At 38.2% G+C, this 15,948-nt stretch overlaps 1 protein-coding gene across 5 annotated transcripts in view; it reads left to right on the plus strand.

The window, feature by feature from the left end:
* Positions 1-4,688: 4,688 nt before the first annotated feature.
* The window catches only part of LOC107103334 (potassium voltage-gated channel subfamily KQT member 5-like), a 128,833-nt gene continuing 117,573 nt past the window's right edge, over positions 4,689-15,948 (plus strand). For 2 of the 5 annotated variants that reach the window (XM_015403003.1, XM_015402999.1), the window contains exon 1: positions 4,689-5,341. In XM_015403003.1, coding sequence (XP_015258489.1) covers positions 4,962-5,341 — 380 coding nt within the window. In that variant the 5' untranslated portion in view covers positions 4,689-4,961. The remainder of the gene's footprint in view (positions 5,342-15,948) is intronic. The other 3 variants (XM_015403000.1, XM_015403001.1, XM_015403002.1) reach the window with 3 other exon arrangements.

Raw genomic sequence — 15,948 nt, forward strand, 5'->3', positions numbered from 1 at the left:
ATTATTATTATTATTATTATTATTATCTTCTGCATATTCAACTGAGCTGTATTAAAAAAGATGCACCACAGTTTGGGTCAGTTTTTGTGTGATATGTGCCAGTTTAAAATTTCCATATAATACCACTGGTGATATAAGATCAAACTTTCTCTGATGATCAGAAATCCCTAACTCAGCAGAGGCAGATCAGGTTACTTCTTGTGTGACCACTGTGACCCCACCAGCTCTATTTAAATCCAGAGCTTCCAGTGTTGCTCTTCTGACTGGATGCGGAATTTCCTTGTACAACTTAATCCTGGGGGGACAAAACCTTTCCAGGTAAAAAACCTTCCCTTCAGCCTTCAGGGTAGAACTCTGTATTACACTCCTAATATTTTGCTCTCCCTATCTTGTGCTAGATGATCCCATCATATTATCTCAGTTGAAAATCCCCAAGGTTCCTTTTACTGTTCTCCCTTGTTTCTGTGGGTGTTTGATAAATAGGAATGTTTGCATGTTAGGTTGCTCTTTCTGCTGGTAATGGCTCTCCAGATGGCCTTTAAAAAGTTGCAGCAGGTCATGGCATCAGTGTTTCTGTCCAGAGGGACACAGTGCATCCTTGAGTGTCATCTATACCCCAGCTGTGCACAGCTAAGCACAGTGGCAAGGACATTGTCGAGCAGCTGGAGGAAGCCTGATTGGTTGAGGGCAGCAAACAACAAACAAGTCATTTGAATGTAGTCCTTTAATGATTCATAGGTCAAAGTATATGTCTTTAGAAAAATAAAATAAAAAAATGCCACATGACAATCCTGAAAAGCAGTAAGAACAGTTTTTGAAATATGAATAAGTTGCTTCAATGAGGAGCTTTATTTAAAGTCTTATCCAATGAATGAGAATACTTATTCCTATTTACCTAGTTTGTCAAAGTTATGTCAGAACTGAGACAGAAGGACCCAGTATTCAGGCGAGAAAGACAGTGGGATAATTCAAAGCGTTTATTCAGAAACAAGCTGCGGGCTGTGGATCTCAGCGGCTGTGGTGAGGCACTGCTCATCACCGGAAACTATTGTTTGAGAGAAACACAGGTAAGTAAGGGCTGCCACTTAGATGTGGCGGGCAACACCCAGAGTGAACCAGATGATGCAGTTCGGGAGGGCAAGCAGGAGTCCGGGCCAGGTCAGGGAAACAGATCAGAGCAGGAAGGCGCAGAGACACCAGGAGTTTGAAGCCTTGTCAAGGATGCCAATGAGAACAGGAACAGGCTGGTTCAGGGTTCCCGGAGTCCACAGTGAGTTCAGGCAGAATGCTCAGATGGGAACAGGCAAACTCAGTAGTTGAGAGGCAGAACAGGTCAGGATGAGAAGAACATTACAAAACGCTAAAAAACTCACTCTCTCCACAGAGCCATCAGCAATGATCTCAACCTCAATAATCTGGCCCAGATGGCAGGGGCTGAGCCGTACAGTATATATAGAAGGAGGAGCAGGTGGATTAGTTATGAACAGTCATTGGAAATGGGGCAGAGTAAGGCAGGTGAATGAAATGAGCAATTAGGCCAGCCCTCAGAGCCATTATCACGACAAGTTAATGAATCTTTTAAAAATAAAGATCTATAGGGAGTTATTAAACGTAACTTTAATGACAACATTTCTGTATTGTTCATTTTCTTTTCCGGACATAATATTCATCCATCCACTTTCCGTCATGTTTATCCTTGTTGGGGTCGGGAGGGATGCTGGTACCTATCTTCAGCTGTCAATAGGCGATAGGCAGTGTACACCCCTGGAGAGGTCGCCAGTCTATCACAGGGCATGAACCTAACATCCTAATCTAAATTGTCATATTTTCAGTCACTGTGCAGATCTAAGCTAATACAAATAAAGGATGGAAATCATTAGTCTGTATTTAATAAATACGCATGATGTGTTTCTCTTAGAGAACCGAGGTTCTACAGTGAATTAAATTATTTTTATGATATTCAGATTCATGTAACAAATGTATATTATGTGATATATAAAACATCAAAGTGAGTATGTTTTGACATTTTTATGTGCATAAAATGGGTAATGTCCTTCATGACCACATTTAATAACATCACAGGTAAAGATGTGCAAACAGCCTTTGGCTTTGACTGCAGCACCATCATTATAAACTAAAAAACTCCTTAAAAATGTATCTTATTTTAGGTACTGTACATCTATTGAGAGATGCTAACAGTCTTATGTAAAACTATAGTCTATCAACACAACCACAGTTATTGGTGCCTAATCCTTCAAAATTGTAAATATTTATATAAAGCATTTTTTAATTATGTCATTTATTTTTCAACTTAATGAGAGTTTGGGGAGGTTCAACTTTGTGCTGGTGAAGATTCTCAGTCGTCCAGGCCATAGTCATTCTGTAAAAAATCCACTGGACTTTGTTTCCAAGGTTTGAAGACGTTTCGCTTCCCCTCCAGGAAGCTTTCTCAATTCAACTTCCTGGAGGGGAAGCAAAACGTCTTCAAACCTTGGAAACAAAGTCCAGTGGATTGTTTTTTAAACTTTTACGGACGTTCAAAGTTGTATTCCATGATTATGTTTCCCTGGGGGTTAAACAGGATGATCTGCAGAGGCTGTCGATGGTATGGCAGGTTGAAAAGATCTACTCTACAATGGACAGCTGCAAAAAAAGAGTATTGTTATGTTTCCATTACAGATGTGGTCGACTGATCCATTCAGGGAATTCAAATATTATTGAAAAGTTCACTTATTTCAGAGTCATTTCAGAGTTTATTGTGTGCATGCTCCTCAGTGCGAGGGATTGCAGACACAATACAATTGACTATCTACTGTCCCAACATGCCCATCCAAGAGTAGCATGCCCTGCAATGCCAATGGCTTTATGCAATCAGCTGTCTTTTGGTAGTGTTTGTTTGTTTGTTTTTTAAGATAGAAAACTTTGAAACAATCTGACTGTATGATATGAGTGATTTTATTTTATTTTTTCTGTAAAGTGCCTTGAGACGACATGTGTTTTGAACTGGGGTTATGTTAATTAACTGAATTGAACTGAAACAGGTTTAGGTTAATTATGCAAAAACAGATTTTTTTTAAAGCCGTTGTTTCTCGTAATAATAAAGATTTTCTGCATGCAGCTAATGAAAACATGACATTTTAGATTAAATTATGTTGAACCCATAAAAACCCATTTAATTAAGAAATATGGGTTAATGGAAGCTTTGCTCAATACCTGCTTAAAGGCTCTTATTTTCAAAAGTTCTCATAAAATGACAAACTGCATTTTTTTAACCAGTTCACCATTTCAGAGGAAGACAGATGCCCTTTTCTCCTAGTATCACAACCATAAACATTAATATTTAAACTCCTCTGGTATTTTAACTGGAACTAAGAGGTTTAGTATGATAAGCTGTACTTTAATTTGATATTTACAGCATTAAAATTCCAAAGATGACTCAGAGGCAAAAGGAAAAAAAAGAGATTCAAATGTGGAAAAGCATCTCATGCTTTCTGTCGAGTATGGTGAAGGATCTGTGATGCTTTGGGCCTATTTCTCATGCAATGGAACAGTGAAGCTTGTTAAAGCAAACTGGCACTATCAACTGTTTGAAAAAATAAGTACTCACGAAATATGAAATCATTCCCAAATCAGTTGGACTTTACAAGAGAAATAGAGCAAAGTTCAAAACGTTTTCTGTTCTTTGTTTTAAGCCTATACTGCTGCAACAGGAAACTGAATTATTATTTTTTTTCTTTTTTATCTGAGATATCAGTGAATGCTTTGGCATGCATATCGACCGGTTAGTCTTATGCTTTAGATATATATTGCAATCTTATGTCAAAGATTATTATCATACTACTTTTGGGGCATATATATCACTTTTCATGTTTTGGTGGCTAAGGGTTTGCAGAAACCGATTCAAAGGAGTCTGAAACTACAGGCATTCACCAGTAGATGGCGTCGTTTCGTAGAAAGACTGATTTCGGCTGGGGACGAAGCGTCATTCTCACTTTCTTTGCAATAAACTCAGAGCACACCTGAGCGCCGCTCATTTACAAGAAGGTCTCTGCACGTTTGTGACAGGAAGTTGAGTGAGATCCGTCTCTGAAATACGCGCTGATCAGAAAGGTCAGGTCGATGCAGAAACTAAAGGTTTCAGTCAGCAGAAGTCTCATGAGAAAAGCAGCCTAAGGAGGAAGTTCTCACGCAGCATATAACTGACTTTAAGCTTGTTCTTTCCTCAAAGCACTTTCAATTAAAGTGGGGGAAAATGAAATATTGCTTTCTGTTCTTCCCAGCCGTTTAATCCACAGTAGTGACTTAGATTTTTGCTCTTTTATATTTGAAAGAGGAATACTTTTAAAGGTAGAAAGATAAAGGGTTATTTTTTTTTACATTTAATACTAGAGAAATGAGCTTTCTTCAGGCAAATGATGCATGCTCTACACCCAATGTATAATCTCCCATGTTAATTTCCAGGCTATTGCTTAATCAGAACTGCGACGGTTACTCATTTGCATGAAATCTGCCTCAACGCGCAAACTTCTCCTTCTAAAAAGGAAAATGGAAATCAGGAAGCCCACATTCCTAAACGAAAATCAACAAAAATTGACGGAGATAAAACTAATGCGCATCTGTGGCTGACGCGCAAGAGGAAGAGCGCAGTGCATTATTCCCCCGCGCGCAATATACCCACAGACAAACTGCAGTCTGTCACTACCGGGAGGGCACACGTGGGCACCTTTGTGTATTTATGTATGTATGAATCTGGGAGGCTGATGTAAGAGGGCGGTGAGAAGTGTGTAGTGCGCCCGGCCGGGTTAAGGTTTGGCACTGCTGTGTTTTTTTTTTCTTTGTGTGTGTGTGTGTTTTTTTTTTTTTTTTTTTGGTTTCCGCTCTGCGCCTCACACGTGCAGAGAAAACTGTAGCGCTTACGGCTGGGGACATTGCGCGCACTTGCTTCCAGCTTTGGTGATGCCATGCCCAGGAACCACAGCGGAGACGAAGGTGGTGGAGGTGGAGGAGGGAGCGGGCTCTGGATGAGAGCCTCACCCAGACATCAAAGCGAAGGCTACGGCGTCAAAGATGTGGAATCCGGACAGAAGATGATGTTGAACAACGCGGGAGATGGCTTGCTGTCCCCTTCTGCCACCGCTGCCTCCACCAGCAGCACCACCGGAGGTCGCGGCTCGGACAGCCTGGCTGGGAAGCAGGGAGCCCGGCTCAGCCTGCTGGGGAAGCCGCTGGTCTACAGCGCGCAGAGCGGCCGGAGAAACGTGCGCTACAGGCGGCTACAGAACTACCTATACAACGTCCTGGAGAGACCCAGAGCCTGGGCGTTCATCTACCACGCGTTCGTGTAAGTTCATCCTCTACTTTTGTCACTAGATGAGACGCGCGGAAGTTTGTGCACCTGTTGATGAGCCGCTCAAACCAAGATATTATGCCACAGAGATCCCTGTAACTTTTAACTGTCTGGTGATGACCCTCATGTCATTTTAACCAAGGCACAGCTAAACCATGAAAGCAGCAGCTTTGCACCATGAGGCATAGATCAAGAGCATTTTAAATGCAACTATGTTCTATTTAAAATGGTCACATCTAGAAAATGTACACTTATCAAGTGATTTTAATTCAGAAACATGTTATTGAATTGTGTATCAAATTATGAAGGAAAATGTTTGCTTTTATTTAGATGTGAAAGCGATCATGTCTGCAACATTGAGGCATTTTGTCAGGTTTGAGCTACATTTTGGGATTCCTCATTGTCTCTAAAGATAACAGTAACCCAGCTGATGTGAAGGTTAAGACTGGTGTTCCTCAACACACCATCCAAGGACACACTGCTTTTCTAAATGTACATGTTGTAATCCTATGGCAGGGTTGGTTTTAAAATGTATGTACACAATTTTAAATCAAGCAAATGAGAAGAATAAAACAAATTTTAAAGGATATGTGGGCAGGTTTTAAGATGATGATGGTGAAGGTACTACAATTTCTACACTTTGCAGGGTTTCTTTTTCTTCATATCAGAAAGAGACACTGGCAAAGCTATTCCAAGGCCCCTAAATCAACAAGGAACCCCGGGATCCCCAGCATAATTGCACAAATTAGGTTCAAGTTGTGCATCTGACTTTTTTTAGGTATTTAAAGCTAAAATACTCCAATTTCAAATAAATGAGCATGTGAACCTTTTTTTTTTCTTTATTAAAAAATGAAATATTAGGGCACCCAGAAGCCCACTTAGAACAGTTTGTTATTTAAAAAATGACCTAACTGGGGAAACTCAGGAGTATACGCAGCTTCAGAGGCAGCTTCAGATGTTCCCAAGGTTCAACCTATAGATCTGTCCTTCTTTATACTATTTTCCTTTTTTGGAATCTGTGCATAGGTCTGGATGAAAAGCCAGATTGGTGATCACTCTTATTGATCATTTTTTATGCAAGTTTGCCTTCCAGGATATATAAAAAAAAACAACAAAAAAAACTTTTTGAGATTTCTAAATTCACAAACTCCCAAAAATACATCTTGCCAGAAGTGAACAGATGTGTTTGGCCTCGAAACAGAAAAGTTTGGAGCCAATGAAATGTGTTGACATGTATGACATCAATGCGTCAACCAGAGGCTGCAGCAAAACAAACATGGCTGGTCCGATTTCAGTTGGAATAACCTCTATTTCCTTGTAAAAAAACAGCTAAAGGATGTGATTGTTGCCTCTGTGGATGGGAAGATGGCTGCGCTTTCTTCCCGACTGGATTTGGTTTGATTTGAGTTTAATTTATAAGTTAACTCTGTGAAACATGAAACATATAAGCTGCTGCTGTGACTGTGATTGGCTAAAAGCTGGACATTGGAGGCAGGTAACCAATCAGCTTGAGTAATTGTACTGAATGTCCCTCCCTTTGTCAAACCCTTTCTACAGAATCCCCCCCAAATGATACGCATCACTCAATAACCTAAACATCAAACATTATAACCTATAATAAATACCTCAAACTCTGATGAGTTAATTCTCCCCTTGATTTTTTAATTGCTATTAATATATATGTTACTTAAACTCGTTTAAATGTAATTCAGAAACTCATTTTTATAATGCAGCTGATATGGCTTTCTAGATTGTGAAGTATTTTAATGCGTACAAGTTTGAAAACATGCATGTAAAGAAAATATTAGTTAAACTATGGTGCCTGATGAAAGATAGAAGGCCCTCAAATGGTAAATTGGCTCAATTATTTGTGTCTTGCTAGTGACACGACCACTCAAAGTGCTTTATGCTGGAGCCATAATCACTAATTTGTTTGGTAGCAAACTTAGTAATGTTTGCTCAGACAGGGCTGCATGCCATGCTTCAGGAGCAAACTACCAATTTCATGTCTGATCTTTACACTGATTCCTTACACTGATCCCCATCTGCCTTGAATTAATTCCTTTTTAGGGTCCTAAAACTTTGACTTGATCCAGACTTTAGGTCACTCTTTTCTTCCTATATGACTGTAAAAAAGGTGATTGTTCATAGGACAGCTGTGTAAAGTCACTGCCTGAATTGCTGAAAAGAAGTCTCCTGTGTCCCAATTCTTAATGCCAGTCAGCTTCTGCTGTTGTTGTGGGATCATAACTGTCTTTTAAAGGAAGGAAGTGATGACATGCTAGCTGTAGAGCTGAGGAGTAGCCTTTTTTCAGTGTGGTTGTAAGTCTGCAGGTCTCCAGTTCTTTCACAAGCTTGAAACCATTCAAATATCGTCCGTTTTGAGTGTTTAGTCTAGAAACTAGAAGCTGTCCTTCTTAGTGCTAATATCTAAAATGACCAAAAGATTTGAAAATAAAAGCACAGATGTGGCATAAGCCAGATGATTAAAATGTGTTGCAGAATAAGCTCATGGGTTAGACTGTAGCCATCATATGAGAAGAATAGTGGTTAAAAATAAGCTGAATTGTGACTTGAATTTCCTCCCAGATTTTCTTTCAGCCTATCATTAAAAACTTTTCCAACGAGTCACTTATGTTTTTTGAACAAAAAGTGTCTCTTGTTTTGGTCATGCAAGACAAATGGGAAAGTTGAGTACCACGAAAAAATGTACATTAATCCACTCAGTTTGTCAATGCCTGATGAAAGTGTTTAACTGGGTGAAACAAAAATCAGCTATTACAAATGCTTCAGTGTGAAACATTTCTGTCCCCTAAATAAATTAAATAAAACATTGGAAGACAGAGTTGGAGCCCAAGACTCCAAGAGCATTGATAGAACTGCAAAAAAATATTTAACTACATCTGTTAATTAATGAGGAAAAGAATCTGGATAATAAATACTTATTGAAAATTCCAGGAATCTTGAGGAACGTTTTTCTTTTCCAAATATTTTAAGCACTTTTCGGAAGTAGCTACCTTTATACTGTCTATTTGTAAAGTTATTTTCCATTCTTTTCCTACAGAGTAGACAGCATCATTAGAGCTAAACCTATTATTCTTTCTCAGTCCAATATTAATACATGGTTTTCTCTGAGGTCTGACCTGCTGATTTTAATTTTGACTCATCGAAAAATAAAACAAAAAGAAAAAGTGGAAAAAAATATGTGCCTCAGGTTATTTTGGTGGAGCAGTTTAAATTATACCAGGTAGTAAAATGATTATGATATTACCCCAAGTAATGCTGTTAAGCGTTCATCAAACATGCGTCAAAATGTTGTTTACAAGGCCAGGAATTTGTTTGCATTTCATTGATATGGGAATACATTTGCATTTTATTTATTATAGCTACCAATCCCCAAGCAAATGATTTAAAAAATAAAATAAAAAATCCTTGTCCGATACCACGTTTTTCTAGGCCTTGAGAAACATTTATTGTGATTCAATATGGTTTTTGAAAGGAAAACAGAAGCATATATTTTTTTTTATAAAAATAGACCATCAACCTGGAAAACATCATGGTCCTAAAACAGGTTTTATCAACATGCACCTTTGAAGCATGTCTGTTTCAACAATTATCAATTCTGTATATCATTTAAAAGTAAAGAAGTGTAATTGTGTAACATCTGTCTTCCTCTTGAGAATCCTCTTTCATGGAAAGTTTCTCCAGAGAAAAAAAAAAAAAAGAGAACAACTTGCTAATCTTTTTTTGTTTTCATCCAATTAGCCATTGCGAAACAGTTGACTCACAACATGCAAATAAACAGATCTTATAAAAATGTTGACTCAAACACACAGGGTTGTTTTTAGCTGAGACATCTTCCTCCTTAACATATCTGAGGATTAAGGAAGCCTGACTGAATGGAAGCCTGACTGAATGACCCTCTTTCACTGCAGCAGCAGGCATGGGCTGTACAGTACAGTAGATGTGGACTAAGCTGAACTCTTCCTCTCAGCCAAGCTCTCTTGATGACGAGTGCAGCTACTCTAACCTGGCCTTGAAAGTTGTTGCAGTTGAGGGCTTTAATTTGAAATTTTTTAGCTTATTAATAAGAATATCTATCATTGCTTTTACCCCCTAAAAAGACCAATTTGTTAGTGCTTTTGTGGAAATTGTATTGTTTTCACAACAGAACTGAATCATGCAGTCACCTTCTCATTGTTCCTATGTATTTTTTTGCTTTCAAAATCTTAAAGGTACAGTAGAGGATGTTCTTTTTCCGGGTGGATCATCTAAATAAGCAGTCCTCCTAATTGACAAAATTTGGGTTATATGTTTACGTAAGGCCGCCCTACATGCTTGTCCCCATTTTCACTTTTCACTTACGTGAGTCTTCTTTTGGAAAGTAAGCTTGTACTGTATGAGCGATGCAAACAGCAACTTTTAAACAGAGCGTGCACGAGGAGAAATGGGCTCTTGCATGCTCTTGCACACGCTCCTATCAGGAGCAGGTACAGGGTTGTGCACGTGCATTTTTTTGGAGAGGGCAGGTCTTTTCAAAAAATTGTGAAAAACCCATCTTTTTAAGTGGGCTTTTAATTGAGATCGCCCCCCCCCCCTTTTTTCCCTTTTTTTAAACTTATTGTCTTTGATTATTTTATCTTTCCTTTTACTGTTTTATTTCTCATGCTCTCACAATGTGTTTTTATTTAGCACTTACCTGTTTTACTATGTAGCACTTTGGGATCTGTATAAATATAAAGTGCATTACAAGTCCAAAGTATTGTTATTATTAACAGGAGCCGTCACCCATTGCAGATACTTTTTAAGGTTTTAAGCAAATAAAACCTAAATAAATTCAGGTGGACTTCATGAAACTCTTAGCTTAAAATTTCTGGTTTATGTTATTAAGGACAACATGTTTATATATCATCTCACTCTTAAAATAATTACTAATATTTTTATTGCCTGCCAGGTTGAAAAATAAAAAAAAAGGAAATAAAATCTACAGCCAAAAGAAGCAGTTGTGCATTCCATCAAATATAGAAACTGTGAAGCCTACTACTTTAAAAAGTAGCTTTTAATAAATGTCATATTTTCAGCTCTGTGTTGCTCTTATTCACTTCCTACAACAAGAACTAATGCTGCAAATTTGTGCTTGACCAGTCAACTTTCAAGCCAATCATGCTGAAAATCAACCTAATCTACTCATAAATGGATTATTTTGCCTTCTAAACATTTTTGGTTCCAAAATACAGAAGTAATTATTAACAGGAGACTTTGCAAATTTGGGTAGGTTCTTTTTAATGCTGCATTATTTTTAATTCATTAAAATGGCTAAGATAAAAGAACTTAATGTTGCATCTTTTATAAAAAGGAGAAAGTCATGAATTACAGACTTAAAGTTCTTAAATCCTTTCTTAGTTCTCAAAAGTAAGGAAGTTTTAGTAGGTCCACAACCCTAAAGTTTGATTCTCTCTCTGCTTCTGTCGCCTAAAATGAGAATGCTTTATTGTTAATGACTTTATTTGATGCTGTTATAGTTTGTGTAAATTGAGCTGTGAATTTGGCCGATTTAATTGGCCTCTCCGTCATGATTCAAACAATATGGTAGGTTGTACAATTAGTTTAACAGCTCTGAAAGTGTTTTACTGAATGGAAAATTGCTTTAACAGAGTGTCTGATCATTTCTTTTTTTTTTGCTGGAAACTTTCTGGCTCCACTGTGGCTTTTTTTTTTTGTCTCTGTTTTTGTTCCTGTTCTCCATGTCTGTTCTCATACACTTTTCAGCCAAGGTCCCCGAAAATCTTTGGGATTAGTAGCTATAAGATGGACGTGAATTCTTGCATATTTCCAAAGAATGAATGCCTTTTGATGAGATAATAACCTCACTTCATCTATTAAATGTTGAGCATTCATTTAGTTATTTGAATCATGGAAGAATCTTTTTTTTTTTTTAACCTATAAATAGTGAATGTATATTCCTATCAGTTCAGAAGTGGTAATAGTCTGTTGTAACCTATACAGTACAAATGCACAGCTCTGATCAGTCAATGCCTGACAAGGTGCTAAAAAATAATTTTTTTTTCTTCTGTTCATTGAATATATTATTATGTGGTTCTCTCACCATGTTTAAGCTTCTAAACATTTTCTTCGATGCCCCTTCTTGGATTATTTAAAGCAATTTGGTTACATTTACTGGCAGTGTAAAGGGTGATCATAAATAATTAATTGCAATTCAGACCAGATTAAAGTTAGGGTTATATAGTTCAGTGCATAACTTAAAAGTAGAGAAGCACATATGAGTATAAAGAATATAAACTTTATGTACAAACTTTAAATTAGTCTTTTCTAAAGCTTATGTATTTAAAATTTTTCGATCATAAAACAGTCTGTACCAAAGACCTTATATTTTTCTTTATCCTGCTAAGCTGTTGGAACAGCTGAAAAAGCTTCTTCGAAAAGTCATACAAATCCTGCTGCTCTTTTTTGTCTTTATCTCTGTTGTCTAATCTGATGATGTGTCAGGAACAGGTCAAGGGAGCAAAGAGGCTTAGGAGCGTCCCTCTCTGTTCCCGGTTCTTCCATTATCTTGTGTTTGACATCCCCACACTGCACATTCTTATAAGTTCTGATGCCTCAACCGATATCTTCCCCTCAACACAGTACATTTTGAGAAAAGACTGACAAACAAAATGCGTTTCAGCCGTGTAGCCAGTGATGGATTTGCTCCACAGATACCAGCAGGGAGGCTTTTCTATCAAGCTGATTGATAGGAGATATTTTGTTCATACTTGGTTTAGATTTACCCCAGAGTTCCTCAGATGCTTCTCTTACTGTAAGGCTTCTGCAGACGGTTCATTTTTAGCGTTCCCCTTTCGTGTGACGGCAGCAGTACTGAGCAGGTCTTTGTGCAGAGCCGGGTTGTGCCTGGGGTCCCAGCCTGCCCTCCTTCCTGCTCCAGCACACTCATGCACAGTGCTGCCATTCAGCTCACCTCATAATTAACAAGCTCCTATCCTTGAAAATGTGTCCACAGGCATAAAAAACAACAACATTGAACTGGGGAGGGGGGGCATTTTTCCTACACCGTGTCTGGAGAGTGGGAGTGGGGTTCATGGAGCTGTGACACAAACTCGCTACTCTTGTTAAATTTCGGTTTATTGATGGAAATATGTGGATTTCCAAACTGCAGTAATGGAAGGCGGCTCATCCTGAGAGCCGGGCTTGATGGTCATGAGAAGCAAACAGACATCATAAAATGTTTTGCAGAGATCTAAATGACTAATCACAAGCTGCTATCAATCCTGCTGTTGTTATTTATTACATTTCAGCTGTTGTCGCATCCCAGCTATTATGAGACCATATCTCTTTCATTGGAGGCTTGGTGCAGATTTTCTGCTTTTTTCCAAAACCTAGTAAGTCTTTCTGTTTGGATAGATATTTCATATCCAAGGTTTTATTCTTAAGGGTATAGCAAAGAAAACATGTTTCAGTTCAAATTCAGGCATAATAAATCAATAATTCATAGTTTATTTATTTAGCAAACACAGATCTAAGTAAGTTCTCTCAGAATAATCTATAGTCTCCTACCAGTGTCTGCATATATCAATATTGGTCTAATTGTCCTCTCTAGTATGCTTTCTGCCACCCTGCATGGATAGATGGATGGAAGCTTGGCTGTGTAGGGTCAGTTTGAGGAAGAAGTAAAACATTACATTAAACACACCATCCACACATGCACGGTTGTCGGGAAGGACAGGAAGAACATTTTGGATTCTCTACTGATTTGTATGTTTAATGAAAATGTAAAATCTTACATTTAAGGTTTAGTGGACGATGTTTTCTTCCAGGTGGATCGTCAAAATAAGTGGCTTCCTAATTTTCAATCATTCTGGTGATATGTTTACATAAACCCGTCCTACGTGCTCGTCCCTATTTTCACTTACCCGTGCTGAGTCTGACATGGTGGAAAAATTGCAACTCTTCTTTTGGAAAGTAAGCTTGTATGAGTGATGCAAACAGCAACTTTTAAACAGAGCGTGCACGAGGAGAAATGGGTTTGTGCATGCTCTTGCACACGCTCCTCTCAGGAGTAGGTACAGGGTTGTACATGTGCATTTTGCGAAAATCCTCCACTATACCTTTAAGTAACTGTTAAGTAGGAGTCAATCAAATGACTTGAATAAGGTCAAGGGGCTCCCCCTTGATTCATGTTCACCTCAAAATTAAGAGCTGTTATATGTTCTATCAGTACGTTAATATTTGCGGTTGTATCGGACAAAAGGTGTAAAAAGTTTTTTTGAGGAATTGTAAATCTATGTTCAATTCCATTTAGTTTGTTTCTGTAGCACCAGCTAACAACACATGTCATCTCAAGGCACTTAACAAGTTGTATAGAAACAAGATGCTTTTGACTTATATCTAGACATATGGCATCTCATTTAAATGTTTATCAACCTTTTTATACCTTGGCCATAACTCAGTAAAAGTCAGACATTTCATTATATGTCTAAATAATATGAAACAACCCCTTCAAGTTTGCCAGAACCTTTTCATCTTGCCTACTCTTAGCCTTTGAATATGTGTCAGATTAGGAAGAAGATTCATATGAGGCTCGTAAACAAGGGCCTCCTGTAATCTTAAGTGTTGAACAAGTGTCTGGTGTGATCAGAGGAGGAATAAACGAAGCATCTTTAAGCAAATGGTTGTCACTTCAATGCTGAGTCAATGCAAAAGTGAAGAGCAGAGCATTACTCTGCTTACTAGCATTAGATTCCTTATGGGGAGACGTCTTATTTATGTATATCTCTGCCAGGTAGTGCTTTGAAAACTGTCTCTCTAACCTATTTAAAACAGATTATTTCAGTCATGCTCACTGCCAGCTTGTTTTGGGCAAAGACGGTTGTTCAAGCGCTTTTCCTACACAACAACGAGATTAGAATCTCCTTTGACTCAGAACACGTCTGTTCTTAAGCCCATGTTCACTTTTGAAATGTCACTCAGCTCTACTTTCATGATTAAAAAAACAACAACTGATCACTGATGCTGAAGTATCTGTTGTTTGTGGGTTCACAAAACCTACTGTATCTAGAACAAATGGCATGTATACAATTAAAGATCATTTCACATTTTGTCAGTGAACATAGAGTCTGCGTCATGCAACTCTTTGATGCTAAAGATTTGATGTGCTTCTGCTGCACAGACCGTTCTTGTTGTTCTACAAAGATAAGATGTGAGATGATGAAACATTACAAGAGCTTTGTGGGAGTCTGTACTGTCATGTTACCACTTTTGGACCTTTACTTCCTGAGGACTGATGTGCTCTGTAGAGGCTAAAGCATGGTACTAATGCTGAGAACTTTCATTTTTAGGGTCAGGGGTTAGGGTTAGAGCTACAGTATGGTGTGGATGAGGTTTAGAGGGAGGGTAAAATTAGCAATACTAGGGTAAATATTAGTGTTGGAGGTACAAATAGAATTACAAAACTGAGAGGTAGTCAATACAAAGTTGTAATGTGTTAAGAAATATAACAGTGTTTTTCATTTACTTTTTTGTGAAGATGTTGCAAAGAAACGTCCCATTAGTGCTTTAATTAAGGATTCAGTGTGATGTTATATTATATATTTTGACTTCAGATTACATAATGAAATGAAAGAAGCAGTGGTATCATTCTAAGACAACACTATAGAAGGAGGAGCTGTCAGAAATACAGTAGATGAAGTGAAAGAAGTGAAACTTACTAACCATAGTTGGAGATGTTGATTTTAGGTCAGTCTGGTTTTAATATTTACTAAATAATTCCTTACTGCTAAACAGTAGGTGCTGTGTTATCTGAGTGTTCACTTGTCAAGGTGGTGATGGTGTTATCATGACAAAAGGAAATTGATTAGGAGGAGAGCGCTCTAACAAGGAGTTGTTGGCCATGTGAGATCATGTGAGAGCAGATGCTGAGGCACATGATAGAGGCTGCAAACATTCTTTTAGATCTAATAGCTACAGATCTACAAACTTCATGTGGCCTTTGACATGGCTCAAGAACAATGCTTCTAGGGCTTTATGGAATTGGTTTCCATAGAAAAACGGCTGTATTTCAGCCACACATCACATCAGCAAGCACATTACAAAGTAGCCGACGCCGTGGTTTAAGGCAGCCATTCTCAACCTTGGGGTCATGAAAGGATTTCTTGGGGTTGACAAATCATTTAAAAAATATATAAAATTGCAAAATTAATGTAGATTCTCACCAGACATTATAAGAATGGGGTTTGATTAATTGACTTTATTGATCTCAGAGTGGAGAAATTTACTCGTTACATCAGCTCAAATAGTCAAAGGAGGAGAGGGTGCCAAAGGAAGAAAAAGGTACATAGGATATATACGGTACATACTGTGCTTCCACATATGATATATATTAGGGATGGGACGATTTATGAAAACCGTCAGAACCGTTCGGTTCGACTGTCTCGGTTCGGTTCGCGTGTGTTTCGTTCGGTTCATGCGCTGCTCCTTTTTCTCATAGGCGAAGCGTTAACACTCCAGAGCAGAAGGTGGCGGTACTGCGACCAAAGCCAACCGTCAGTAGTAAACAAGAAGAAGAAGAAGCGAAGCAGCTTAGCAGG

Source organism: Cyprinodon variegatus, unplaced genomic scaffold (assembly GCF_000732505.1).
Source record: "Cyprinodon variegatus isolate N-32 unplaced genomic scaffold, C_variegatus-1.0 Scaffold1423, whole genome shotgun sequence".
Lineage (NCBI taxonomy): Eukaryota > Metazoa > Chordata > Actinopteri > Cyprinodontiformes > Cyprinodontidae > Cyprinodon > Cyprinodon variegatus.